This window comes from Homalodisca vitripennis, chromosome 2 (assembly GCF_021130785.1).
Source record: "Homalodisca vitripennis isolate AUS2020 chromosome 2, UT_GWSS_2.1, whole genome shotgun sequence".
Lineage (NCBI taxonomy): Eukaryota > Metazoa > Arthropoda > Insecta > Hemiptera > Cicadellidae > Homalodisca > Homalodisca vitripennis.
Window position 1 is genome coordinate 151123539 of NC_060208.1, and position 21408 is coordinate 151144946.

Consider the following 21408-nt stretch of genomic DNA (forward strand, 5'->3'; position numbering starts at 1 on the left):
TATTGTGCCACGCACGCACGCACGCACGCACGCACGCACACACACACACACACACACACACACACACACACACACACACCACACACACACACACACACACACACACACACACACACCAATGTGGGTAATTTTAAGGATATTTTATTCCTTTAGCAAGACAACAGTTTTATTGATAATTTTGTTTTTATCCTTGGTAAAAAGATGTTTCAAAGCTATACATTTCAACATGCTATAGCTATGTATTGCAACATTTTCAGTTAAGTTAATTTTCTGTTGGAGAATATAATATTGTCTTCTTAATTTGAATTGCCTTTCCGGTAACTAAATGAATGACTTACTCAGCCTCAATGGAATTTGTTGAAATTAAAAAAGTGACTTTATCATATATTGCATCAGTGACTATAAGTTATTATAGTGACTATTACAAAACTACTTACCCTAAACTCTTCCTTCATCCTCTTATCCTCCTCTTCCCGCTGCCTCGCAAACTTCCTGTACAAATCGTCTTCCTCTTTCCTGTGTTTCATCTCCAGCCGCGTCTGTTCATCCTTGTCCTGGAACACAAAGCGGATTAGTTAATTAATTAACTAATTAAGTATTCGAATCTATCCACACAGGTTGTAGGTTGTGTTATAAATTAACTACATGCAAAGTTATCCAATTACCAAGGAAACCAGTTTCGACCGACAAGGTCCCCCCTCGGTGTTCGTGGGAAGGTCGCGCACTCCGCAATACATCTAATATTAAATTATAACAATACGATAATAACTTACTGACTCGTGAAAGAGATGGGTATAGTCTTGTCACCGTTAAACGGTAATAACAGTCTTCATTGTGATTATAATGCTATAAAGAAACAGTTGTTTAATGAGTATGTGCGAATTAAGTCTGCAATATTTTCGTTTCAGACTTTTATTTCCCAAATAAATTATTTCAATATGTACGAAGTCTATGAAATCAGCGTATATATTGTTTGAATAATGCGTGGTACAACATATGCATGAATAATGTTGTGGTTGACCTGCATTATTGACTCTTATTAGCTGAAAACAGAGAGTGCATTGAAATATAGTTTTCCTGCGAGGCCTGATCATTTTAATTTTCCATTAACATTATCGTTCATATCACTGTGTAATTTTATACAATCCCTAGCATAAAATATTGAGTAAGTATAAAGAGCACGGTTTCGTTTTACTTCTGTAATCTGATATGATCTGTATCTTTGACTTTATTGCATTAAGGACCTTAGCAACCATTGTCCCAAATAATTATCACTTATAGCCTTCACCCATGAAGCGACCTCATTTTTCAGAAAAATTTTGCTTACCAACTTAATCCACTTAACCCTTCTTTTATTCCTTACAATATAGTAAATTTGAAAAAGTTGTTTTCGGAGATGTTTAATGTTATGGCCAAAATTCACAACTGCAGATAAGACTAAATCTTTAATTTAAAATATATTTTGTGAGATTAACCGAATATTGACCGACAAAAGACTGGATCGTATAGCCTACACTACATCGGCCGTAGACGCCAATAGCCATGCCATCTAGCGGTCTAGCGTATTGGTTTATCATCGTTTTGTGTTTCTCTGTTATACTGAACGTTTGAAAAACATAAATAAGTATCCCAGTCGTGCTTATTGCATTAGACTATTTGAACAATCATAAACTTATCATCTTACTATCATTAATCATCAACAGTTAGATGGAATTCAGTCCATGATCCTGTGGCTGCAGGTCAAATTTCTCACCATGTCGCGGTGAACCAATTTCTTGTTAATAATAGCGCGAGAAACTGATTTCCAACAAGGTCTACGTTTTTATACGCATAAGCAGTTACCTGCGACCAATATATAAGCAAATATACACTATACTTTAATATTTAATTTTACATGGCTATCTATAAATTACTCAAACTGCACTATTTCATTTGTTATGTCAAAACAAGTAAGAAACGTCATGTGAAGTATAGTCCTATCTTGCGTAGTATGCCGTCTGCCTGTCTGCTTGTGTTTTAGCAAGAAAATATATATTTAATATGAATAAATGTATGAAATTCTTAACTTTATAAAATGCTTATTCTAAATAAGGCCTGTTAACAGTTTTAGAAAAATATCTCAGTTTTAAAATGGTGTATGTACAACATCTTCATACTGTAATAGCTCAAAAGCGGCAAATGTTTTGAAAAATAGTGAAAAATGGGTCAATTTTATATCATTTTAATATAAAATGTAGGATATTTCCTTACGACAAATAATAACGGGGTTGTCAAGGGTTCACTGAGTGCCATCCCTAACTTTAAATACTCTATAATAACTTAATCGAATAATAATGTAATGTAACTGCTGATTAATAATCAGCTCATTTTGGATTTAGCAGCTGAAATTTCTTGCTCATTGTTAATAATTTAATTAATCTTAAATCACTTTCAAACATTTTTCGTTAACAACACAAATAGACAGACAAGCGGTACACTTATGGCTATATTTTATATGATATTCCTTGTTCTCATTAAAAAAAATCAAATGGAGAAATTACGTAAAGTAAAGTAGTCATATTTGACCAGGCGAAGTTAGGGCTAAGAAGACCACTCTAACACTTAACCTGGAGACCAACAGCTTAAAGGCGATTTCCGAACCACCATTAATGGCCGGGCAGGCGGGCTGTTTGAAAGGACAGGATCGCTCAGCGGCCACCCATCCAAGCAGCAGCCACGCTCGACGTTGCTTGATCCGGTTATTTTGCGATAACCGTGAATGGTGGAGTTTGGTGGAGTAATTTGTGAGAGAACCTGTAACCGATAGTTAAATTTTCGTGACAGGCCGCGAGCAGGCTGAAACTTGAAACGTCGCAAGGGGCAGGTTTGGCTCACGGGACTTAGTTCGGGCACCATTGACTAACTTACTGTGAACAACTAATTCCAGTCTTTGAAATGTATTGTCTCTAAAAAGTAATGTTACATGGTATCAAATTTATTTGTATTTACTCATTGTTCATACATGCATCATTTCTCGAAATCTACCCCTTTGCAACAACTAAATGGTAGTATTTGATGAATATTTATGTCTGTATTAAAAACGTGTTTGTTGTGGACCTCTCTATGATTTCAATTATAGAACAAAATGAAGAATACGACAAAGTGATATCGTATTTCCGCTCCAAGAACGATTGCCCAGACGCTCAGTAAGATTTGTCAAACTGAGTTCAAAACATTGGGAGTATGTTGTTCCATTCACACAGTGGAGTTGAGACACCCATTCATAAACACAACGTCATTACGGGGCTGAATGAACGGCTCGGCCTCGGCGGCCGCCCTCGGCCCAGGAGCCTTGACTGCCTACACCTCTAGCTGGCACTCCTCCCCTCGTCGTCCCGAGGTATGTCGCCTGAGGGCTCACAGCAACTGACCACGAACTGTGACGTTGTTAGAGTACTCGAGACAATCTGAGCTTAATAACAATTGTATTGATATTTCTAACTCCATAAATGATATCTGTTTGAGTTGTCAATGAGGTAAAAATATATAGTGTAGTCCCAATTTACTAATTTCACACTATACATGCAAATACTCTACGCTTATACGTGGTGGTGGTGGTGGTGGTGGTGGTGAAACACACGGAAATGGTAGCCTAGTGTGAGTTATACAAATTAATAAAATCGTAATTATTATCATACTATTGGCTTTAATCCGATTGTTATATCCGTTATTATGTTATGTTATTATGGTGTCTCGACTTGATATACTCGTAAATGCTAGATAAACATAATTTCTGTCCCCAATCACCGGATGTTTTGAATTTTAGGGTTTCCAAAATATTTTAATAAAAAATATATAAAATACTGTATATGCGGTATTTGTCTAAACAAAAAATAGGAATTTACAATATCAAAAAAGGCGGTTAACCATTTTTCAAAATGGTGGTCAACTTAGAAATTTCTAATGGAACTAAATTATTTTTATCGGATAGTTTGAATATAGGGAACAGCCTAATAAAGTTTTAAAACATACTTTTTTCATGTTTAAGAATAGTTGTGTGACTAATTTAAACCTAATAAACTTAAGACCTTTGCTGTAGCATTGGCGTAGGAAGATGGCCCTTCAAAATGAAAATAATATATTACTAAAGTATGTGAAAAAATACCTCAAATTACACACATATTCCAATTTTAATATGTATTACAAAGTTGAACGACTATTAAAGAATTTATTGGACTCACATAACACTAAAGTTTGTTTTTATTTACAACAACACGGTGAGGCGACACTAAGTTATGCAACGTGACATATGTAGATTATATAAGAGTTAGCCAGTAGTGTTGTAGGCGACCTTGGGAAGGACGTCCTTTGGTGTAGTGGTGTAGTATCACAGTCTGCTATTGCTGCGGTGGTTAGTTGGTTCGTAATACACCATCACTGACTCATTGACAAGAATAGCAGCACCGTTCATTTGTGTAATCACTGTAATACTCATTACCAGCACAGGATACGGCATAAACAGTCCCCACCTTCAGACATTCTTCACAATATGGCTTCAGAATATTTCTTTAACACACATAGACGAGTATTTACATAAAAATCGTTTGTCTTGAAAATAATGGTAGTTTATTTTTTACTACTCATTATACTTTTTTTATCTATTTATCAATCGAAATAAAAACAATACTGAGTGCACAATTTGGTAATGCTTGTAATACTGTAGTTGCTATTTAAATTTTAAGACAAATAAAATATATCTGAACCACAAGAGCTTATATTGATTACTAAGAAAATAATGATATTACTGCTCAACTATGACATAAAGAAATAAATAACGTTTTTATTTTGAAGCGTTTTTCAACGTACAGTCGTTTTTTTTTTAAAAAAAAAAACCTCGTCATACGGAATGTACATATATATTCCGCATATATATATTAAAATAATCATGCTCCAAATGTAGGCTAAGTTTATTTTAAAAAGCGGCATAGCTGAGGGTTTTAAAATGCTGTAAGATTCCATTGTAAATCTGAGGAGCAAAATAAGAAAGAGTATTTCTCCCCACCTCGAGTTTAACCTTGGGTATCTCTAGCACGTTGTCCTGTCGTGTGTGCAACGTTCTATAATCTCCGAATGAGCCTGTAGCATGTTCTTCAAATAAGGGGGTGTACCAGACAGCAAAACCTTGTGAACTTAACAAGCCACTTGTAACTTAAAGATGTGCTTTATTGGATGTATTTTAGCGGTTTTATGTAGATTGATTGACATGGTCAACATTTCTAAGACCATAAATGTTTGCTTTAGAATTTTAAGTAGAATGCTTTAGAACTTACGAGTACACCTCAATCAAAGTATGGTGTTCCGCAAGGAAGTATCTTTGGCTCTGTGCTGTTTTAAATATTTGTATTAACAACTTAGGAATACCGTAGGTATGGTGGGAAGGATTGGTTTAATGAGAATGTTGAGTTCAGCTTTATTTCACCTTCCGCTTAGTGCACTGTCTGAAATCTGACGCTGTCACTGACTTGACTCCTGAAATGTGAGTCTACGTCTGTCTGGAACTAAACTTAAGATTCACAATGTAGGAATAGTTATCTATGTGGACGACTTAATTTAATTGTTTTACAAGATTTATGTTTGCAGAAATGTAGGAGACAAGCGGTGCGGATGAGCGCGGCATTGGTTCAATAAACAATTAGGTAACTGTTAGTACGCGTTTAATAAACGTTGCCAATTTCTATGCGATCTTTCAGCTATTCTCTTCTTGCCGCAGTCATTTTAGGAAGAATTAAATTGAGTCATGTATCGTAACTGTAGAGCAGACGCGTTACACCTATTATATTATTTCCTAATATATACAACTAAACTATCAAATATTATTACACATATCTTTGTGTTATCTGCATTAAAATAAGTTCATATGATATAGAGAGCATGTGATCAAAACAAATTGCGTGTTGAGAAGTCATCCGGAAAAGCATTGTCAAAGTTGCTTTGAAGTGAAATCACTTTTTGAACCGACTTACTATATAATTTTACGTTTCGAATGTCTCATGATTACACTATACTATACCAGAACAATAACGTAAGAGCCTACTGTAGTTAAACGACATTCTGTTTCTCCATAAGAACCTCGTGCACTTTTACACCCCATTTTCGATCGTAGCGATATGGGAAGAGTCTAATTTTAATTAAGTGATTAACATGCATCCAAACACTTTTTATTTTTTTAGTAAAGTATATACTTTTTGAATATTTAATCGATAAGATATAAATCAGTTTGAGGTTTTATTCTGGATAACCTAAAAAATATCGAAACAATTTAAATGATTTTGTAAGAGTAGGCCTATTATTACAACACACCCAACATACCCATGGTGGAAAGGGTTGATTTAATATGTATGTTGGGTTTATCTCCAATTCACCCTCCTCCTAATGAAGCGTCTGGAATCTGACAAGAAATGGTCCATAATTCTACGATTAAGGTCTTAAAGGTGAATGATGTTTAATATTGTTCTTATAAGGTTACAATCAAAATTTACACCAGCAAGCCAAAAGAGGGATCAATGTGCACTTAGAATCACAGTAATTTTATGTGTTCTTCCTTTCACAACAGAATTAAGTATCTGGACCAGAATCGTAGACAGCTTTGGTGGGACAACATAATTGGTCGGGCCCCCATTATTATACATAGATAGGATCTCCCATGTACAAGTTGCGATGAAAAAGAACATAACTTTTTGTAATAACTAAATTGTATTGATATGGATTTCATTATTATTATATGCATTTTTATTTCTTCGTTATTCTTTTAAGACATTTTAGTTCAATAATAATTTTTAACTGATGAACTTATTTCCTCATGCACGATTAAAATGCTCATGAGCTGTCAAATTATAAAGAGCACGAACGGCCTCTTTGTATTTGTATATGTATTTTTATTTAGTAGAATTTATTTAAAATTTATCAATCATTACCATGTTTAGTATTTTGTACGTAAATTCATAGATATTAATTATTACAGGTAAGGTATGAAAGAATACCCAACACCACGTGTCACGTAACGGGGTTTGCTAAGGTTACATGCAAATTTAATTCTCGCTATCTCCTGTGGTCAGATAGACATACTCTAAATATTGTTATAAAAAATCTATTTACTGGGCGGGAAAAACAATAGAACACTATTGAAATAAGAAGGTGATATTCAGAATAAAACGAGGTGATCAAGTAATCCTTTATACACAATCCTAGTCATGTTGATATGAAGTAAACATCGGCCTTTTTTGCGAACATAAACTTGAGCCATAAGGTATTTTGAAATTTACTGTCTGAAAAGTATCTGAACAGTGACCAGGCAGATTGGGATGTTTTGATGAATTATGATGTTTCTGACCATTGTTAATTATTTTAACAGAAAAACGAAAGGAATCTTCTCTGATGAAAGCGCAGGTGCCCAGACAAAGTTTGACCTGTTCGTGTCGCGTGCACCAGAATCAAGGTGACGTCAGGAGTAGGTGATTTAACGCTCATGTCTGAGGAATCTTGACCTACTGGTTTGGTCCAGGACCTGCTGTCCCGCTACCCAGGGCCGAGCCTAACCACCTTCTTCTGTTCCTGCAGTATCCGCTCTCGAGTAACACCGACTCAGTCACTGTTGGATGTAAAACTTCCATTAGACTTAGGCTAACTAAAAACAAATTGAAACGGCATACAAGGGTACCTATTTTATCTTTAATTAAAGTAAAACTAGCTTTTATTGCCTGATTTCCAAATATAAGGGCAGATATTGATGCTTTTACGCTGTTAATCAATGTTGGTGAGGAAAAGGAAATAAACCAGATTTGGTCGGTCTATGACGATATACTTTAGATGCGCATGAGTTGTTTTCAACCCGGAATTTGAGAAGAAGGACGGAAATGTTCCCACAGTTGTTTAAACTGCTCAATGCCAGGTCTGGGTGCAGAGCGTGCACAGATCTGACAAGGTCACACAAGACAAATTGCAGGACCTCCCACGGCTATTGTCTTCTACCTCGCAGGACACCGGCATTGTTGTGTTAGCTGACGACTAGCTACATGCATGCCATCTGCTAATTATTGACCAGCAATATCCCCTTCGTGGCATGAATATTTTGTGAAGTATTGAATTGTGTGCATTTGACAAAGCGAAAGGAAATGGAGAGAACACTATTATTAAAGTAGGCATGCTGCCCTGACTACCTATACAATATACCCAATTGATGTTTTAGTAACTGGACGCCGAAATTAAGGCATATACAGTGTACTAGACTTTCTTCCCTTTCTTTTCCCCCTTTCTTTAACTAACCTACATAAATAGGGATATAAAAGTGTTTGGAACTATATTGTAATACATGTTAATAGTAGACTACATGAAAGGATTTTGTTGTAGCGTGTGGTACTTACTGGTCACTCTAAAGAACTACGTAGTTTTGGCAGTAGGCCTATACAGCGTTAGCCACTTTTTATAGTCAGCATTAACTTATTATTTAAGTATTTGCATTGTTTTTCAATTTCACTATCCTTATATAAAAGAAAAGTTCGGGCATCATTCCAACTTTATGCTATTATAATAATATCACATTATTTAAAAAAAACCACCTTCACCGACAATTTAATGAGGACTCACCCTAAGCAAATGGAATATAATAGTCAGCTGGTCTTGCATTTGTTCTTGCTTCTGAAAGACAAGAGAAGGAAAAGACTTGGCAACCTTGGACGTGTGAACCGATGGACAATAGAAGACCGGAAATGAACCGGATTACCTCACCGAGGTAGTCACTTCCGGTTAGCTTTGCAGCGATCGTCCGGTAGTTGCGACATTGGGGCGTTGTTGGATACGCCTCCTATGATTTACTGTGAATGCTGGGGACACTTTGGCCATTCTCCGGCTGATTTAGTTGCCAGGTTTTGGTAAAATACCACCAGCCTACCTAAAAGCCCACGCAAATCCACAACGTTTGGCTTGACTCCTAGTTGAGCAAGAACGGATAAATGAATGCATAAAGGAAGATTAGATGCCGGATGGGTTTTACTACGAAGCCTTTTAGTTGAAATTATCAATTATAATATTTTACAAATTTGGATGACAAAACATTAGATTTTTGAAGATGTTTGCTTATTATTTTGATATTGATCACATAGCAGTTCAAATAGATTAATCAAGAGGGATTGATATGCTGAATCACAGCTTGATGTAGACTTTTCTGTGAAATATCTCCAATTACAACAGACGGCCTAATGAATCAAGCCAGGGGAATCCTCGTTCACTCAGCTCGCTTTCACCACTCCTCGAGCCGGTGGCCGCGCCGCGCCTTTGTAGTGGTTTGCGGTCTGATGGCATACCACGTACGTCCGGCGACTGGCCGAAATTTGCGGTCGGATTATATAAACTATAAGAAATCATTGTAAAACCAAAATTGGTTATTGTCGATGGCCGCCGAACCAAGGAGCAATCCGATACGATCAAACATGTCCTCATTCTCTGCAGCAGGCTTCCGGTAACTGCGCCTTGTCCATGGGTCAATCGCGGATTATTGAAGAGTAGTGCAGCGTTCTCTTACGTACAATGTGTAAACTGTGCTACTAGTAACACAAAGCCAATGGCTTAGTTAACTAGAGTGCAGTGTGGCGATTAATAGTTATTTATGATCTTCTGACATCCTTTTTCTCTTAGGCCAAGAAGCTTATAAATTGCACTTAGTCCTGTAAGAACCTAAGCGATACTTCCCGAGTGACAAGATATTCAGGATGGGTAAGGTTAGGGGGTAGGGGCCGCCTCATGTCGAGATCCATGAGGAAGAACTAGGGCACTAATCTCAAAGTCATGTCCTCCCGGAAGAAGGGAAGGCCAGCTCTGAACCAGCCTCTTCAATCAAAGCAGGCAGGGGTTGGCACACCCTTGTTGAGGTTAGCAAGAACCTCTGATAGTTAGGGAACGAACCCCACCAACAGTCATCTCCCGCAGTAGACTAGACCTATCGAATTTCCCTTGCACCCCAAAATCTCGACATTTGCGGTTAGTGATGTGCCACTCCTGGACATCAACAGGGTTGCCCAGATTTAAGTGACACATCAGTGTTTGCTGTGCCCAGTGATATGTTCAACCAGAAGTTATTTATACCAACCAGAAGTGATCCCTGCTGGGTTGTTTTTTACACCTTAGTACCATAAGTTCGAATATAGTATAATATTTTTCAGTATTGTAGACTTCGTAATAATTTCCAAAGGATTTTTAATCATTTAAATATCGGTATTTAGAGTACTAAAGTATTTAATATTTTACATTGGTTTAAGTATGAACCTTTGTGGGTTGTCCCAAAACAGAATGAGAATTTTGACATGGATTTAAAAAGTTCCACCCTTGATTTATAAATGTGATTTGGTGATGATGTGCTATATAAGAAATGTATATTTCAGGATATTTAAATCTATTACAGCCGGAAATCTCTGTGGATAAGATCTTCAAAGCAGAGGCGCAACGATCTGAGAGAAACAAACTAGATACTACGTGATAGCTTTTTCCCAGCACGTTTCGCGGTAGACTAGTACAATCTCTGGGTGATGATAGGTCTGGAGGATGTTTGCTTGAACACCCTGTGATTAGCGATGTAGATATGCTGTGTCCCCACCTCCGTGGCGGCCATGTGTTGCTCCGTTAGCGGGTCAGAGGTCACATCCTCCGGGTACTTTGGGAAGGTCGTGGTTCACCCGCAGATCTTTATCTGCCGCTTCAGTTTATGACCTGTGTCAGCCGAGTAATTGACGAGAAGCAAGCCTTCTACTGTGCAGGAGAAGGTAACTACCGCAATCGCATATCTTAGAGAAAGCTATACTCAGCAGTTGTGGATATTAGCTGACTGAACTATGAGCATTTTATCCAACATCAGGATTTAAGAGATTACTAGTAAAGGAATTTGAATTCTTCCCCAAATTGTGAGAGGCGTGTCCTATATCGTAGCCCTTGTCCATCGGGTTACGCAAAACTGACCCCAGTAATAAAACAATATCCGAATAAAATATTCCTTGAGTTCCGAGATATCAGACCTATTATAAAAATCACAAACATGACTATTCTAGATGAATGTTTTACCCATTACTGTTTAAAACTAGAAATTTTAGAACTGTTTTAATTAAAATAAATTGCTAATATTGATAATACAAATACAGTTCGAAACTGCCATTATTATTTCCTCGTAAAACTGAAAATAATTTTAGTTGTAAAGTATTTTAAATAACCTATACTAAAACCTAAACTGAAAGCATAAAGAAGAGAATGGGCTCAGGTAAAGATGAATTGGGAGAGAAGGATCCAAAGGCTCTGAGCGTAAAGCACCTGAATTGCTTGATGGCATTTTCATAAAGATATTTCTCTAATTTGTAACATATCAACTTATAAATCAAAGTCTTTGTAATTGGATAGGTATGCTATTTAGTCCTCTGAGTTAGTATGTGTTGCCTTAAGCCTTTTCTGCGATTAGCACCAACATTACAAACATTATTAGGCATTATTTCATGAGTATCTCATGTTATGAAATTTATGAGTGTTTGTCAGTATAGTTATATAGTTAACTAAGTGATTAACAGTATTTCTCAATATTACCAATATTATTACCAGTCCACACACTACAGTATATTGGTAGTTTCCACAGTATTCAACCCGTCCTGTAGGACCGGAACATGGTTACAGTCTCTGCACTCGCTCATTACAATATTTATGCTGTTTGTGTCAGGTCACTGCCCCCTCCCTCCACCATGGTATGGTTGCACAAGCAGGAAGTCCCGTTTTCCAGTACCAATTTCCATATTGTTCCCGATTTGTTTAAATAGAAATTCCAATAATCTGCAAAGTAATAGATATGCAGTATCCGGTCTGGCAGTACCAAAGTGGAGAACACAGCCGAACCAATTTCGATGGCTTTGGCATTGTGGTACTCGTATTATTCGTTTCGTCGTACACATGGAAAATTTGCAGAGTTTTAACTCAATATCATGGGCCGAAAGTATAAACAAATAACATTAACAACCAATCGTTACCATTGCAAACATTTTTTTATTCAAGACAGTGGTTTTCTTTTTAATTTTGAAAATTTCAAAGTGTATAGCAGAAGAAATAGCAATGATTGTATTGATAAATAAGAATATAGTTCAATATATTTGAAGCCTGTTGTTATTATATAACGTGGTGTAGTTGTGAGCATTCTGAAATAAAAAGTCTGAACGGAGTTGTTATGTATGAATAACATAACGTAATATTTCAAAATCATTAGTTGAGATTGAGTTTTGTACGGTCTAATAGTTTACACACACACACACACACACACACACACACACACACACACACACACACACACACACACACACACACACACACACACACACACACACACACACACACACATCAAGTATAAATTTGTCGTTATTTAAACAACGGAGAACCCACTATTAAAATGTCATGTTAAATTTATGTGAAGTGATTTCTTGATGCAAACATAAAATAATTTAAATTCTAAGTTGTTTTTTTTGAAAACTAACTAACGATGTGTGTATATTAATCCAAAAAGTATAATTGATTAATATAATTAATAATGTAATTAATTAATGTATCACTATGTTAAGTTGTAAAAGTTACATGGTTCGCCGAGATTTCTCACAAAACTCATATTATTAGGCTACAAATATTACTGTCATATCTTAAAATATCGTATAATTGTAGTCAGTTTGTATACAATTTTTTTTACTCTGCGATTTTCTAAAATGCGGAGCAAGTAATTTCTACGGATCAATCTCTCACTTGCATTTACTGGCTATTCGAGTGATAGTTGCCATTCGTGAGTAAAATCAGTGGGTAGTATGCGATTGCTTAGTCCTAAAATTGCTACAATTTTAATCCCCCCACTAAAATAGCTCCAATAACGTAAATAATTTTATTTCGAATAACGATCACATATTTTACTTATCTTTAAATATTTAACTATGTGTCTGATTTATAATCACTGGCCTAGATACGCGTGTAAAATATCTTCACTGACTGAATCTTCATGTCTCGTTGCTCGCAATTGATTATGTCAGCTTATGATCGGGAGAAGTAGCAGCGGCCGATGCCGACAAGGAGAGAGCGAGGGGGAATCAGAGCGAAGCTAGGATCCGAGCAACCTACCGGGGTATATTGCACCAGCGGCGCAGTCTAGTGTGGAGGCTGCGTCCATTTGTTACACTCTAAAGCGTCTAAGACTACTGTGTTGTTGAGAGCAATTATTACATTACAGATAACCAGTTCCTCTATAGCCTTCTTAGATTAATGATGGCAATCTTTTAGAGATCACTGCATCACTGGTTACCTAATTGGTAATTGGCAACAGACGCACATACTGACTCTTCTGGAATATGTCTTGATCTGTGTAGACTCGGCCTGCCGATTATAAATCCATGTTTGTAGAAGCTACGAAAATGTAGCTCTAGAGAAATATATGGTACTTTACCTTGTCAACAGTTCCAACATTCGCTTTTGCAGAATTCTCTCTACACGTTTCGGGGCGAAAGTCCCATCGTCAGGTGTATAAAAACGTGGAAGTCAAATAACTTTAAAAAGGTTTAAAACACACGATAAAACATACAATTCAATAAATAAAATTTATCGTGTATTTGTTATGTATTGTATTGTATGTTTTATTACATGGTTTTGCGTGTTTTGTAAATTATTATTACAGATCAAAATTCCGCGTTTTTATACACCCCGCGATGGGACTTTCGTCCCAAAGCATGCAGTGAGAATTCTACAAAACTTAATTTTGTAACTTTTGACAAGATAAAGTACCATATATTTGTCTGCCTTAGTTCTTTGTCTTAGAAAAACTGAATTTTCAAAATTTAAACATTGGCGTTTAAGAATTTTAATGGGTTACTCTTGGAAGTCTGTTAGAATGAGGAATAAACGATTTTCATTGGAGGATACTAAATATTTCAAATATAATATGTATACAGAGTTTGTTTTTAGAATGTATTGACATGGTCACTCAATTTAATACATACGATAATGATCGAACTTTGGTGGTACAGCATGAGAGGCACGGATATCGAATCAGTATTATAATGTAAAATTGAGTACAGATTATTTGTATAGGCCGAAGTATTAACAAGGTAGGAGTACGTGTCGCGTAACAGAGTTCGCTGAAGTTGTATGATAAAGTCTGTTGTAGTTACATACGTTAGTACGTAAAATGTCCTTGACTGTACTCGGTTACTTTATAAATTTATTTTTTGTATGTGATTTTCTAGTTGCCATCGTCGTTACGCTTAAAACAATGTAAAAATGTTCATTAGCGAAATCCCATGGAGATACATGCATCATTATCGAACTCGGTGTTGAGGAGCGTCTTTGAAATAGGGTAACACCATTTCTCTTTTGTTTACCAGGGGATGAAAAATTGTCTTTGCCGTATGATTGTCTGTTCTATCTGTCAATAACGAAATGAGCTACAGACTTGAAATTTTGCATTGAACCTCGGCGAAGCCTGTTATACGCCGCACGTGGTGTGGTAATTCATGTAATTTTATAGAAATGAAGCACCGCGTTGTGCAAAATTTCAAGTTTATTCTCGAGATACTGTACGGACAGACAGGTAGATAGATAAACTGACACACAAACAGAAATTAAATTTTCAGCCTCTCAGATGATAGGCTCCGCTAATTCTCAGCTATGACGAGTTTGTCATGTTTTATCACAAACCTCCCAACAAAGAAACTTAACAATACTGGATTGTTATCATGTTCGATTTTTCAATGTACGTGTCTTACCGTACATTGTCATGTGTCGGTCAATACGCCATCGTATTACACTTGAGCCGTTATAACTTGCACGCTGGTAGATGAATTTGCTAAGTTTTAAACAAAATGGCGACAAGAGGGATTGTTATATCTTCTAATGTCTCAATCGAATAATATACATATAGCTATTATAGGAGAGCTGGTTGATTACACTACACACTATTGCCAAGAAACCTAATTTTTACATGAAGGTAAAATAATAGTCAATGGCGTATCCAATATATGACTACGGGGAGAGACCGCAAACCAATTTATATTTCAGTATTGTGAAGGGGATTCTCTGTTATGTTTTAGAATGTATTAAAATTTCACATTTTTTGGAATAGGTAAACAAAAAATTGATTAGATTTAACAAAACTTGTAATCCATTTTTAGGCTATTTTTCTTGTTGAAAAATATTGTCCACATCCGCCATAATCTACTTTGTAACATCAAACACAATCTGACTTATAGAATGCCTACCACGTTTTATATAAATTTTATACTCTTATAGGTAAACTTGTATTAGTAACGGCCCTTTTCCGAAAATCAAAAAATGTTTCTGAAGATGTAATGAAATTCCTATATTAGCCGAATGTGGTTGGACTGTTTGTGTTTTATCGCGTACGAAAAACTATGTTAAACCTTAAACACCTTTAATAATTTACACCTTTATACAAGTTATGTATTTACAAATTTATTTTATATCAACAAGATAAGAAAGGGGCTTTGGCAGAATTATAAGAGCCTATAATGCGAATAATGTGATATAAAAATATCACAACCTGAAGAACGGGCATACCGCCTGATGTGATGTAACTATATCGTAAATATTGTTATCGCAGTATTAGGATTGGATGGGATGAACCAGTACAATATTCTCAAATAAGTATATTAGTTTATAACCGAATAGAATTAAAAGTATGCTAAACGTGTATGAATATTACAGTTACAAGGAAAAAATGTATCCTTGTCAGAAGATTCAATTTAATTTGTATCGAAAGGGTTTGAAGGCCCCCCCGCAACCACCTTCTAAATACGCCCCTGTGTTCTGTGTGGTACTGTGTAGCGACCAGGTTACTTTTGCCTCTTAATAACGGCCAACTTAGTGACCCGAACAATACAAAAAGGCCTACTAAAATGTTATTTAAGTAACTTGTATTTAAATATACTCCATTTAATTACTTGATTATTCATTTAAAGCGGGTAACTTCGGGAATGGAATAATGGGAAACAAATCCGGTTCATTTATGAGCCGCATGGGTGGCCGATTCAGTAATTGTGTAGGAGCCAGCTTTTGTTTACGCTGTGTTGGTACAGTTAGTTTAAGTGGAGCCTTATTGTTCTGTCGAACGCACATAACAATTCATTGTGATCCTTTATGGTGCTTCCTGACGGACTATATGTGGGATCTGTACCAGTGGCCGGAACAGGAACTACAGAGATTGGTTCCTCGCCCCCCTCCCCAAGGAACCACCAGAGAGTGCAGTTGGCGGCGACCAATAGAATGGACTGGCCTGCGCGACGTTGCCACACAACTGCCGCTGCCGCCCGGCACGGCTGGCGCATTGTGGCTGATAAACTGCTGCGCTATCACAACTAACACTGATACTGAACATTTAAAACTTATCAGTATAATTGAAAAACAATATTTAAAATGCGTTGACAGTTTGCTATATTATATTTAAATTACTTGTATAGTTTATTAATGTTATTACAAACTAAACTATCGATTAAAACAAACAAATCGTCCCGTCAGTTAGTCAGAGTAAAGTACTTGCTTATTTCCATACGATACAACAATCTTTTCAGTGATTTTAAACGATTACTAAACACACGACAAAATTTAGTATACATGTTGCTTATATTGGACACTGCATGACGTGTTGCTTAATTAAAAATAATTAAAAAAATTTAACAATATAATCAATTTTAAAATTATCGAACAATTATATATTTTTAAATTATGAAATAATCAAATTTTCCACTAAATAACTTTTAGGGCCTACTATTTTAAAACTTACTTTAGAACTTATAAGAAAGTGCATTCATATTATAAAAATACTTGTGCTGAATGATTTTTCAACTATGGCCAGTTTAAATATTTAAATCACCCACGTGTGAAAACAATTTTACATAACACAGATTCAAGACTATTAATAGCCAGGTTGGAAAAAATGCTTTCAAATGGTTATAAATTTTATGAGAACCGAAGTGCGTAACAAAAACCGTTGCGGCAACAATTCCCACCGTTATGTACTGAATAAGTATATTTATGGAAAAGAACATAATATGTTCTTTATGAATATATTATACATTTTAAATAAATATGAAATATATTATATTTCAAGTTGTATTTGATAACTTTCTTACCAAATTGAAAATCCATTTAAACATAACATTGATTATACTATGCAAACATGTAATGCCTTATTATATATCAGTGATAATGGCATTATCTAACTGTTAAATACGGGAAATTAACGTTTTTGCGGTATTTTTATGTTTTCTTAATTTATATTTCGGCTAAAGATTTTAATCCTACGATCTTCGTATATGAGTAATATAATACAATAATTTATTTCAATCCATTTAACTCAACATGGAAATAAGCTACAGATATGTACTTTTTTTTAAAAATGACCTTAAAATTACATTTTGTAATACGTAGTTAATTTAATTCAAGACAGCTCTAACATTTCTTTCGAGCGTAAACGGTTAAGTATTTTAAGAACGCTGGACTCGCGCGGCTTGTGGTTACAGCGGGGAACAAGTTTGGCAACGTCGCTCAGTTCTCGTTGGCCGCTCCAAGGTCACGGGCAAAATAGGCTCCTCCCTCAAACTGCACTCTCTTGTGGTTTTTTGTATACAGAGATTGGTTCCTCGCCCCCTACTTCACCATTACTGTCGTGCGCATGTTGTGGAGGTCAGTTTTGTTTGTAAATATTAGCCATACATCTATCATTTGGGGACTCACTTTTTCGAACAACGTAATCAGATGCATTTTTAAAAATACATGTGCAATATAATTTGATATTATTTAAAATGTTGTAGAAAATATTCAATAGCCACCTAGATTTTGAGTTTTTTATCTGAATGTCTTAAACGTATACACGAGATGTTGTTAATGTGTCCAGAAGGCTTTTACTCAAAAAAGAACAATAATTATAAATTAAAACTTACAATATGTTTTGGTTTGACAGAAATTGCAGATCACAAAGTTGAAATATTTACTCGGTACGATTTTATTATATGAAAATACATCTGAGCACCCTTATTCCCCGAATATCTTTTAGGACACTCCAGTTAAAACTTTTCTTATTTTTTCATGATAAACCTATGATCCTTTTCCGTAGTATTTGGAAAGCAACGCGGATCGGTACCATAACGGTAGCGGAGAGTCTACGTAACACCGTGCCTTCCATAGAGAGGATTGCCCTAGAAAGACCGTTGGGTGGAGAATTTCAATCAACCATTAGTCTTCAGCAATTAGCGACCTCGCCAACCCGGTGGGGCATGTCAGTATTGTATGGTAATACTGAGGCGTGCATATTGCTCATTACCTCATATCGAGACTATAATGCTCCAGTAGCCTCATACAGATCATAGCGTGACTTTCAAGATTGTACTGCAAGTTCTTTCTATAATGTCTTCTACACAAAATTCTTACAGTTCATCTACCACAAAATCTACATTGTTTTATGAGGAATACTCTTTCCTAGTTATCCGTACTACTTCAGATCCAATAAGCTGTGTTGCTGGCTTACACCTTAATTTCCAATTAAATTTAATTGCATTCCTCGTTAATTGAACCCGAGACACCGCGAATCGCGCGTCTCCGAGACCTACCCGAAACCATCTAAAAAGTGGGAAAGGAGATATGTATAAAAATTTAATACAGTAACTCACAGAATATTACAAAACAGAGCATACTAGCACATTATATTTAAAAAAAATAATTTTAGTATTTAGTATCTAAAGTGGTTGGAAAATTTAGTATTTATAGACATTCAATTTTCGCCGATTCTTTTTAAACTACTTCTTCTTTTCAAACACGTATTACAAAAAGGAGATTACAGTTTGAAACGTTTAAGATGTGGATCCCCTCATGGGGGGCAAAGTGTAGCATTGGATACATTTCAAAAGTAGACGCTATCAACCTAGAAACATGCCCCAAGATTTATTTTTCTATCTGCAACAGCTCAAATATTTTCTGTGAGATAGATCTTGTAATTACCCTGTATAAAGTTAGTTTATATATTATAAAATAACCTACAGATCACTCGCCAGACGTTATTGACAACTGAATATACAAATACAGCCTGAAATTAAATATTATTAACATTCAGACAGATCAAATATAAGCATTTGGGCTGTTTGAATCTCCTCTGGATACTGTCCTCCATAGGTTGAATAGAATTGATCTTTGGCTAAAACACAACGTTCGTAGCCTTGACATCGAGTTTGCTGAGTCACGCATATGAGACCATCATGACATGTGAAAGATTTATCTGTGCGACTCTGCAGGAGAGCTAATTTATTTTGAGGATGTCGACAGGCTGGCTAATTGAAAATGTATTCTGCACTTGTATAATTGGCTGGGGAGTGGAGACGAACCTGGAGGCGTAGAGATTAGACGGACGGTAATATCCTGTTATTGTGATCAATGGATCTTTAATCTTTTTAATTCTGCTTGAGGGATAGATCGTGACTATAGTTCATGTTCTAACAGGTCATGGCATTGTAATTCTAAGATGGCCACTTTATGAATTGTAATATCTTCGTGCAAACCTGAGTGAAAGAACTATTTTCTTATTTAGTGTGTTTGTTTAAAGAACCAAGCCGTAGTAAATCGTACAGTACAGTAGTATCCGGCTGTATTAACTCTTACATCAGAGAGGTACACGACCGTAGTTAACTCTAACTATTATACGATTACTAACTTGTAGTCCAGTGGTGCGCGTGGGAACGTCTCTGGTGTCGAATTTTGGAACATGGACAAAATCATTAAAGAGAACGTGCAATGTAAATTGCAATAATTACAGCTGTGGCGTGGAACAGGTTACAGCATAGCCAACATTACAATTATCTTTTAATTATCTTCTTATTGCGCAATCGGATGTCCAAGCTAAGAGTTTCAAGACGTATTGAACGTACTTCAACAATATACTTATTTGCGTACGTACTTCGCCGTTCTTGGTAGCCGAGTGGTTAACTTCTCAGTTTATTATCCAGGGATTCAGGTTCGAATCTCGGCTCGATCATGGTGTTTTTGAAATCTAAAAATTCGTTACTATATGGGCTTACAATGCATTCACTTATAAACAAAATAGTGGCAAAACGAACAAAGTCATTTAAGCTATGTTTTGGGAAAGGAATTTTACTTATTTACCTGCTTAAAATACTTGATTTTAGGACATATTGATTTTCCAATAGAAAAAATTGTATAATTTTATAAACAATTATGACTAAAAAATGTTCACAAAGTACTGTAAGCTTCATGGACTTGTATTTCGAAATCGAAGATGTATGTGTGTAGGTCTAATAATAATTATAACATAAGTAAAATTAATAAATTGAACATTAAATTATATTACACTTAATACTATATTTATTTTCATCTTTATGCCGACGATTTGCAAATATACGATCACTGTTTACCAAACGAACTAGCTATTTCAGTGTCAGTACTCAACGTGGATATTGAGGCCATTAACTTTTGGGCAATACAACAAGGACTGAAACTAAAATGAAAACAAAACGCAAGCGATGATAAAGTTCGTAACTCTAGAATGATAAACCGAATTAATCTTAATACCGCACCGAAACTAAAACTTAACAGTTGTGAACTAAATTACCAAAAAAAAACTGACAAATCTCGGACTCACTATGAACAGGAATCTCAAATGGACTGACCAAGTTACGACAACGTGCAGAAGAGTCTTTGCCGGTATCCACGGTTTGAAACGGTTTGCCTTGTTCCTGACATTCAATGTTAGGGTGATGCTCATTAAGACTCTTATACTACCACACTTGACTACTGTGACGTGGTGATAAATGACATGAACGTTGAGCAATCGGACAGACTCCAGCGTGCTCAGGACTACTGTATAAGATTTATTTTTAATCTCCGACATCACGAGCACGTTACGCGATAATTTTAACAATTTTCTCTCGTGAAACTTGATCAACTACGTAAATTCCACATTCTTTCTATTCTACATTTAATTATCAAAACCAAATATCCTGTTTATCTGTCCCATCATTTCAACTTCATCTCTGATATTAGTGAACGACCTACAAGAAGGGGAGCCACAATTCATCGTTCAAAAATTTTTAATAAGTCCTTTATTGTTCAGGCGTGTTGTCGCCTTTAACGCCCTCCGGGATGACATAAGATGTTTTGAGGACCGCACGCGCTTCGGGGCGGGGGCTAGGGGCTTGCTGCTGGGAGGCCTGTGGGTGGTGCTGCTTGTTGCGGTCATGTGGTCAATCGGTCTGTTAGAGTAATTGAATGTTTCTAGCTTCTTGCTCTTCTTTTTAATTATCTTGTATTTATCATAAAATGTATAAAGTTTTTCTTTTGTATTTTAAGAATTCATTTAAATAT

At 35.9% G+C, this 21408-nt stretch overlaps 1 protein-coding gene across 1 annotated transcript in view; it reads right to left on the reverse strand.

Annotated features, from left to right (window-relative positions):
* LOC124354905 (hillarin) overlaps positions 1–21408 on the reverse strand; it is a 79985-nt gene that overhangs the window by 18530 nt on the left and 40047 nt on the right. Inside the window, exon 2 of the mRNA XM_046805702.1 lies at positions 438–554. Within this exon, the coding sequence (XP_046661658.1) occupies positions 438–554 (117 nt within the window). The remainder of the gene's footprint in view (positions 1–437; positions 555–21408) is intronic.